The sequence below is a fragment of the Vipera berus genome (genome assembly GCF_964194415.1).
Source record: "Vipera berus genome assembly, chromosome: 3".
Lineage (NCBI taxonomy): Eukaryota > Metazoa > Chordata > Lepidosauria > Squamata > Viperidae > Vipera > Vipera berus.
Window position 1 is genome coordinate 146,658,522 of NC_138204.1, and position 9,089 is coordinate 146,667,610.

Genomic DNA, 9,089 nt, shown 5'->3' on the forward strand with positions numbered 1-9,089 from the left:
TTCTTGACATCTGATTTTGTTTTTCTAAGAAACCTTTCTCACTGCATGTATATAGGATCCATAACTGCATAGCCCAGGGGTAGGCAACCTTGGCTCTTTTATGACTTGTGGACTTCAACTCCCAGAATTCCAAAGTTAGCATGGCTGGCTCAGGAATTCTGGGTATTGAAGTCCACAAGTCAAAGAGCCAAGGTTGCCTACCCCTGGCATAACCCAAAGTTCCACTTCGTAACAAATAATGCTTAAAACCACTTTTTACTAAATCTAAATGTTAGCTTTAGCATAACTATTAGCTATTTTACTTATATTCTTCTTCTCAACAATTTTCAAGGTGCTAGATGGATTATATAATAAATTACATTTCAGAAAATAATAAAACTAATGAAAAATCATATTTACAAAACATGTATTTTCCAGGTTTATATTTTAGATATTCAAGGATGCTATTAAAGATGTAATGATTCTTTTTAGATCACCACAAAATTTTAAATTCTTGCTAATTCCTGATTAATAAATTACCTTAGTGCTCAGTTGAATAAAACTTTCTAATACTGTCTACCTGAAATTTTTCAATGGATTTTGAACCTTGCAAAACTTCATTAGTTCATTAATGAGTGGGCATTCCCACTTTCCTTCAAATGTGCAAATACCTGTTTATCTTTATAAGAATAGAATTTCCTCTTATTTTAATAAAGCTTACGGCTGCATCAAAATTGCTATAAGTCATGAAAATTGTTTTCTGGCAATTTTTTTATACTCACACACAAAGAATGATAGTGCATACCTGCAAATATCCATAAATAAGATAAAACAGGAAGACTCCCAAAACACAAATAAAAAACTGTGTAGGTTTGTTAAATTTGCTGAGATTAATTCCGAGGACAATTATATCATCTACTGATTTGATGTGTGGTGACATAACTTGGGATTTTGATGGTATGCTGATAGAAACGTATTTCCGAGAGGAATTGAATTTCATATCCATGATTCCTAGTCTTCTGCATTCGGTACGTAAAAGTCTTGTTTGGTTGCAAGCTGAAACAAATAAGGTTAAATTTAATCATAGCAACAGTTAAGAGAGCACCTTATGTATTCATTATGTCATTTAGTTGTAATTTGTTTCACTCAGACTCTCTAAGGCAATTTTAAAAATTTCAATAGTTATGTAAATCATTATTTGGTATAAATTTTATTAAACGTTTTACAGAAAAAAATAAAAACTAACACAAACTAATACAGAATGAAGAGAAAGGTTGCCACAAAGAAGAGGGAGTCAAGCTAATCTCCAAAGCGCCTGAAGGCAGGACAACAAGCAATGGGTGGAAACTAATCAAGGAGAGAAGCAACCTAGAACCAAGGAGAAACTTCCTGACAATTAGAACAATGAATCAGTGAAACAACCTGCCTCCAGAAGCGGTGAATGCTCCAACACTGGACGTTTTTAAGAAGAGACTGGACAACCATTTGCCTAAAAAAGTATAGGGTTTCCTGCCTGAACAGGGGGTTGAAGACCTCCGAGGTCCCTTCCAACTCCGTTATTCTATTCTATTCTAAAAAGAGAAATAAAGACAAAAGGAAAATGAGAAAAGCACACAAAGAAAAGATCAAAAAGAAATAGAAAGAACAAGAAGCAGCTTCCGATTAGTTAGATTTTATGGTTTTGAGCAGAGTTTGAGATAAAATTATCTACTAATTATGATCATGGTATTGCTAAAATGTGTAAAATTTTGTTGATATATGAGACAGAAGAAGAACAAAAATGAAAGAATGTATGATTGCAATGGGGTAAACACTTTGATTATAATATACAAATAGCTCAATGGCAAAATATGTGGTGGAAAGGATTAAAGTTCACTTCATGTTCTAGACCTAAACAGAATGTTTTGTTGGTATAGATTACCAGAGAAATTGTTTAGAATATGTAAATGTACTCTGAAACTTTGCTGAAAATGTGAAAACATGTAGAGAGATTTTACTGTGTTTAATGTACATGCAAAAAGCTAAAATTTTTGGATACATTAATCCAGAAGATTTTAAAGGTTAAAGAATAATAAAGAGACCTTTTTTGGGGAGTACGGGAACACTAATGGACAAATAACTAGAAAAAAGTATATAAAAATGTTATTATATGTAACTGCTGTGAGACTATTCTATGTTCTGAAATGGAAATGTTCAACATTACCTATAACAGAGGAATGATTGGTGAAGATGATGGAACTTACAGAAATGGTTAATCGCTTTGATTAGAGAAAAAACAACATCTGTGTTTACGGCTGACTGAAAATCCCTTATACACTTTTGCATGATATAGAAAAAAATACACTCATGATTTGTGGTTTTGATTATTAGAAAAAAATTGGATAGTAGAAAAAAGTGACCTACTTTTTGTAATTTTATATTAGGGATCAATATTGTAATTGTACTTGCATTTCCTGAGAAAGAAATCAGAAGAATAATCTATTTATTTTTATTCATTTTCTGCAATTATTAATAAATATTAAATATTATATTTATTAAATAATAAAAATTAAATAAATATTAAATTTAATATATCTATTTATTTTTCAGATTTATGAACCACACATCCCCCTCAGAGAGGGACTCTTTTTCTCTTTCTTTGCTTTATTATCTTTTATTAGTTTTTGTTAGTTTTTCTGTTATGTGTACAACTTTTTTAAAAAAATTATTTTAAAAAGACATTTTCATTAATTACTGTGTGGTATAGAAGGCAGCCAATCATACTTTACACTTGTAAAATAGGCAACCTTTTGGTGACCAAAATATGGATTATATTAGGGATTTTTGGGGATTTTGGGGGCAGGTTGGACAGGATAAGTTTAAACCAGATTAAATTTATTTCAGGTCTTACATTGGGGGCCAACAGCAGAGCATATTTAGCAGACCTAGTAAAAAGCCTGTGACATATGAACCAAGAAGTTTGGGTGGCATTGCTGAAATACTATGAGATGTGACATTTTAGACACTTTTCATGATTCCTCTTATACTATATTTTTAAATTATAGTTTAATATTGTTTTTATGTATTTCCTATCTAATGTCAAGTGTAGCCAGAGGGAGCTGGAGGAATTACATGAAAGTTGCTGAAGAACTGCTGATTGTCTATCCCAAATTAGAATGATGGGCGAACAGGGTCTCCATATGCTATGTATAAAAATTATCTCCACTTCCTCATTTTATTAATCTAAAATTAAATGCTTAACTCAGTCTAATTTACCAAAGAGATATTTAAATATTTTTTTTTAAATTCCATTTATATCCCACCCTTCTCCGAAGACTCAGGGCGGCTTACAAGCTTAGCAGTAGCCTTCATTCTATGTATATGCCTGCTTATTAGGGCTTTCACACACACCCCAAGCGGCATTATTACAAAGTCAGCTTATTGCCCCCAACAATCTGGGTCCTCATTTTACCTACCTCGGAAGGATGGAAGGCTGAGTCAACCTTGAGCCTGGTGGGATGCGAACCTGCACTAATTGCAGGCAGTTGGTGTTACTTAAGGAGGCATTAGCCCACTGCTCCACCAAGGCTCCTATTACTGCATTTTATGCTTCTGGGAAACTGATTTGCAAGTGTCTGATTGCTCTCGAGGCAAATAAATAGGATATACTATGCAAGAGAAACAAACAAACAAACAACAATTACCAGAAGCCTAACTAGACATCAATGAAACCCAGTTTCAAACTTTTAATATGGAACTGATAACTTAATTCCCTGCCACCCCTTATTTCCCACACTTGTTCTTTCAGACAAAATATACTTTTTAGCCAAAAGCTTCCTAAATGGTCCTATTAGCAATTCAGTTAACAGGGAGCTAGGAAATAATTTTTATTTGCCTGGCTGTAATAGCAAATATTTCTTTAGTCTGTTAGCAAGTTTCTACTATGGTATCAATTTCTGTTAACTGGGCTTTATTTAATTGTTAGCATGCATTTACCTAAGGAAACTTTTCCTTAATAAATAGTAATTATTCCCAAATAGTTTATATATGTAATTATGTATCAGTTGGCTGCTATTGCCAATTAAAGGAAGAACATTATTGTGCAGCTCTGTGTTGTAAGAAGACTCATACAAAATGCTATAAATGTAATTAATACTAATTCTGTCAGGTTTTTTTCCTGGGCTTTCCCTTGCTCTATTTTTTTAAGTATTTCCCTAGCAAATTATACCTTCTGTTCAGATTTTTGCTGAACATGTTTCTCTAACGGTCCATAATGAATTCTTTTCTTAGCAAGTTGTGTAATTAATACCTACAGATTAATGCACCTTAATGAAAGACCACATGTTTCAGCTAGTCTTTTAATGCTTTTCAAAAAATATATTTTCTTTAAACAATTGGCTTCAAAAAAAAACAACCCTAAACTAAACATGAGACAAATTGAGCAGAACTCTACAGGTAATGTCCAGGTGCTACAACTTTGAATAGCCCCATCATCTAAGGATGAAGAATCCTGGAAACATCCTTGTCCACAGAAGGGGGAGGGGAGGTGACAAGTAGAAAAGTGTGGTCTCTCTCTCTCTCTTATAACTGCCCATCTCACAAGCAATTCTGGGAGGCATACAACCCGACTATAAGAGTATGGAAAATAATTATCAATAACACAAAATAAAACATTTTAAAATATATAAAAAGAGTTAAAACAAAGTAGGCAAAGGGATCTTAATCGTAATGGAGCCCTCTCATCAGTTCCCCCTTCCGCTGAGGTCCCTAGGCCCTTTGACATAACAGGTCTTCAGAGACCTATGGAAACCTAGAAGCAATGTATCGTGACGTTGTGACATGATTCATCACTTTGGCATCAGAGGGACTAACTTGGAATGTCTTTGGCTAGAAGCTGTAGTTCAACAATAGCTGGAAGGCTAAAGGTAAAGGTAAAGGTAAAGGTTCCCCCGCACATGCGTGCTAGTCGTTTCCGACTCTAGGGGCCGGTGCTCATCTCCGTTTCAAAGCCGAAGAGCCAGCGCTTGTCCGAGGACGTCTCCGTGGTCATGTGGCCAGCATGACTAGACGCCAAAGCTGGAAGGCTATAGCTTCCCTAATAGAGAAATTCAAGTAATTGTCTCGTTTCTTATTTATGTATACAATATACGTATATGTATATACATATACATATGTACATGTATATGTATGAGTCATTGCTAGTATTGCATTTAAAAAAGGAGAATTTTGTCTACATTTTGTAATTCTATAAAGAAGAGATACATTGTTACTGATGCCATATGCACACATCTGTTACTATATAGAAAAAAAATGCTTGGAACAACTTTTTATCCTGTAAAGCCTGACTACAATCCATTATCTTACCCTATGGCAGAATTCTTACAGAAGCTTCCACACATTTGTACCTCATGTTAACTTTTGAGAAAAAATATATATCTTGAAATGATGTTATATAAAATGTGCAATGTGAAATGCATCTGGTTTAACACAATTAATCTGTGGGGTCCCTGGTACTCCATGAGGTTGGTTGTTTTCTTGCAGACATTTCATTATGAAACTAGGTAGCAGCACTTAGAAGGGTGTGGGTTATAAAAAGAGAGCAAACCCCACTCCCTTCTAGCACTGATGATGTTACCTAGTTTGGTAATGAAACATCTGCAAGAAAACAACCAAACTCGGAGAGCACCAAGGACCCCACAATTCAATCCTGAGCTACAAATATCTTTTCTATTGGTATAGTTTATGCCTTCAATCACTCTGTCAGTAAAAATAACTTTAATCAAACCTAAGTTCAAATCATAGCCTCATAGATTTAGATCCAACTTGCCACTGGACAAACAGAGGGACCCTAATTCAGTAGAGGACCTTCAGGTATGGGAAGGGTCATAATTGTAATGACTGCCTTTTCTTCCTACATTTTTCTTTCCCATAATGGCATCTTAGAGAATTCCAGAGCTCTGGGAACAACATATTGGTGATAAGCACGTAACCAGCTCTTTTCTTAATGTGGAAGATGGAATGTAAAAATCTTGTCACTAGCTTTATATCTGCTGGATTTCTGGTAAATTCAAATTGCAAGCATCCTAAAACAAAAATAAAAACAGATGCACTAAGCGTAACTGCAATTTCATATTTATTAATTCAATTCTCTTTATCCTCTATTTGTCTATAAGCATACACTTGTATACAAGTGCCTACAGATGAATATGGACTTAACATATTTTTTTTTAAAAAAATCAACAAATTGCAATCCTAAATTTAATGCCTTGGGAAAACTTCTTACATACTTACTTCCTAATAAATGCAGCAAGGATTGAACCAAACATGAAAGAAATTAAATTGTTTTTCAAAATACTGTTTCCAGTACTTTTTTTGTACAAATAATTTCATGGATTTCATGTGACAAACAAAAATTGAACAGATGAGTCAGCATTCATAACAAGTCAGATGATATAACAATGACAAGTGTCATGATGTCAAATAATAATGTGACTGTACCATATTTGACCCAAGTATATGTCATGTCATTTATGTGGTATTATTTGACACTCCCCTCTCCCTACACTTATGAAATGGGCTTTTCTCAACAACGTTATGTAAAATAGAATTGTTTCTTTGGGCCATAAGATTAAAAGACACATGAAAATCCTAGACTAGTCTATTTTACTCATAAATTTTAGTTCCCATGTCTTATAAAAACTTGCATCAACCAAAACTAAAATACAAACTAAACTGGAAATTTAAATGTGTATACACACACACACACACACACACACACACACACACATCCTTTAAATTTAATGGATAGATTTGTATCTTATCAATTTACAGGTTGTTTTTGGAGCGAATATATTTTGTTACTCTTCTAAACATTTACCAATATAGAAAAGACAAACTTTTGATAGATGAGATTGTCTTTAAAGGGTGTTGTGTGTCAAATATGTCTGCAACAGGTAGGGTGATGATGAGAAGGGGGCATTTCTTTGAAAATTAAGCACCTACAGAAAGAACCGCATTAAAATGGAAATACAATTTTGTTATTACGGTATTTATTGTTTCATTTTTAAAACAGTATTGCTATTCTAATCTTAACTTATTTTGCACACTGTCCAGAGTTTATGGCCAATAAATAAAAAATATGTTAAGCCTGTTTTAGGATCTTCCTTACAATCTCTGAATGTTTCTCATACCAAAATGGCAAGAAATCTCTAAGGTTCATGTTGTTTTTAGAGTTCCTAAAAGGAGAAGGGAAATGTGTCCCTTCTGTGAAAAACTAGCTGTGAAAAACTGAAATAGGAAAGTATATGTGGAGCACAAACAGTAACATTTAATCAAAACTTCTGAAAGGTCACGTTCTATGTCAGTAAAGTACCACCAAATATTCATGTGCCACCAGGTCAGTTATGCCTGTTCACTGACAGAGGGAGAGGCAGCCCTCACATCTAATAGCCTATCTTGACTCTCCACCTTTACAAGTTACAGGTAGTCCTCAATCTGCAACAGTTCATTTAGTGACCGTTCAAAGTTACAACGGCGCCGAAAAAAGAGACCTATGACCATTTTTCACACTTATGATTGTTGCAGCATCCCCCCATGGTCACGTGATTTACATCCGGATGCTTGACAACTGGTTCATATTTATGATGGTTGCAGTGTCCAGGGGTCATGTGATCACCTTTTGCAGCCTTCTGACAAGCAAAGTCAATGGAGAAGCCAGATTCACTTAACAACCGTGTTACTAACTTAACCCACCGCAGTGATTCACTTAACAAACGTGGCAAGAAAAGTTGTAATATGGGGCAAAACTCACTTAACAAATTTCTCACTTAACAACATAAACGTTGGGCTGAACTGTGGTCCTAAGTCGAGGATGACCTGTATTTAGGAGTTCAGATATTAGAGCTGCCAATAAGCAACCCTTAGCAGTTTCCTCGCCATCCACACAGCCACAGGTGGCTTCTTAACCCCCGAGCACTCTTCTTCCTTCCCTCGCTGTCCAGATGCAGCGATTTTTTGGGGGGCGGGGGGGGGGTGGGAAATCTCTTTGAGCTGCCCCACCAGGTTAAAAGCAACATCAGTTAGGAAAAGCTGGGCACCGGGCTGCATTCTTACTAAATGTGGAAGCTGCATTTACTCTTTTCTCTCGCCCTTCCATCCTCCGAAATGGGGTTGCTGCAACGGGACGCGGGATTTGGAGTGCATCAACCCCGAGAAAAGAAGAGGGGAGAAATGAAGACGGATGACGGTGGGGGGGAAAGAATAGGCTTCACTCAGCTTGAAGGGGCAAAGCCGGAAGAAAAAAAGAGAATGAAAATGCACCCCGGTCAAGCGATGGAGCTGTCATCGGGGACCGGGTAACAGGGCGAAGTGGCAAGAAGCCCCCCTTTGCCGGCGTAGCCCAGTCTCGTCCTACTCCTCCCAGCTGTCGGGAAGATCCGCCACGCAAGAAGCTGCACCGCAACTAGCCCTCCCCTATGATCAAGCCTGGGAGAGGAGGCGTTAGTACCTGAGTCCGGAGAGACGGTTTGGCCACAGTCAGGAAAGGGGGAGGAGGAAGAGGAAGAGGAGGAGGAGGAGGAGGAGGAAGAGGAGACAGCCGGGACGAGGCGGAGCGCTCCGGCCGCCGCCACAGCTTCGCTCCCCCTCCCCCCCGCTCAAGCGCCCAAAATGGCGGGGAGCGCAGAGCTCATCGAACTAACCCACCTCTGACATCTGTGACTCGGCGCTTGCTCGGCTTGGCCTGGAAGCTCGGAGTCGGTGCGCCTTTCGCTGGTTCGCTTCCTTCTGAGCGACCGAAGTGGATCGATCTTGCGGCTGCCGCAAACCCCGATCTTCTCTTTCGGGAGGTGGGGAGAGGAATGGCAGCAGCCGCAGCCGGCGCTACAGGCTTCCAGTGATTCGCCCATTCCTTCATAATACTCGTGTGACTTTTCTTCAGTGTCTGTAGTTATTATAGATAATATCTGTGGAGTTTACTGGATATACTGCCTGCCTGCTTTGCTGCCTTGATCTTCGCTTATAGTTGTCAGATAGGAAATTGAAAGAAGATAGGTTTGATGCCCTTCTGCTTATCTTCGCATCTTTTATAGATAGTGCCAATTGTGGAAACTGACTCGCGGGGAAACGATAAT

The 9,089-nt window shown here is 37.2% G+C and overlaps 1 protein-coding gene across 3 annotated transcripts in view; it reads right to left on the reverse strand.

Annotated features, from left to right (window-relative positions):
• Positions 1–8,610, reverse strand: part of SLC35B3 (solute carrier family 35 member B3) — a 33,727-nt gene extending 25,117 nt beyond the window's left edge. Inside the window, exons 1-3 of one of the 3 annotated variants that reach the window (XM_081325949.1) lie at positions 8,465–8,588; positions 5,744–6,041; positions 785–1,035 (exon numbers count right to left, since the gene is read on the reverse strand). In XM_081325949.1, the coding sequence (XP_081182075.1) occupies positions 785–985 (201 nt within the window). In that variant the 5' untranslated portion in view covers positions 986–1,035; positions 5,744–6,041; positions 8,465–8,588. Of the gene's footprint in view, positions 1–784; positions 1,036–5,743; positions 6,042–6,835; positions 6,996–8,464 lie in introns of those variants that run through there. The other 2 variants (XM_081325948.1, XM_081325950.1) reach the window with 2 other exon arrangements.
• Positions 8,611–9,089: the final 479 nt, after the last annotated feature.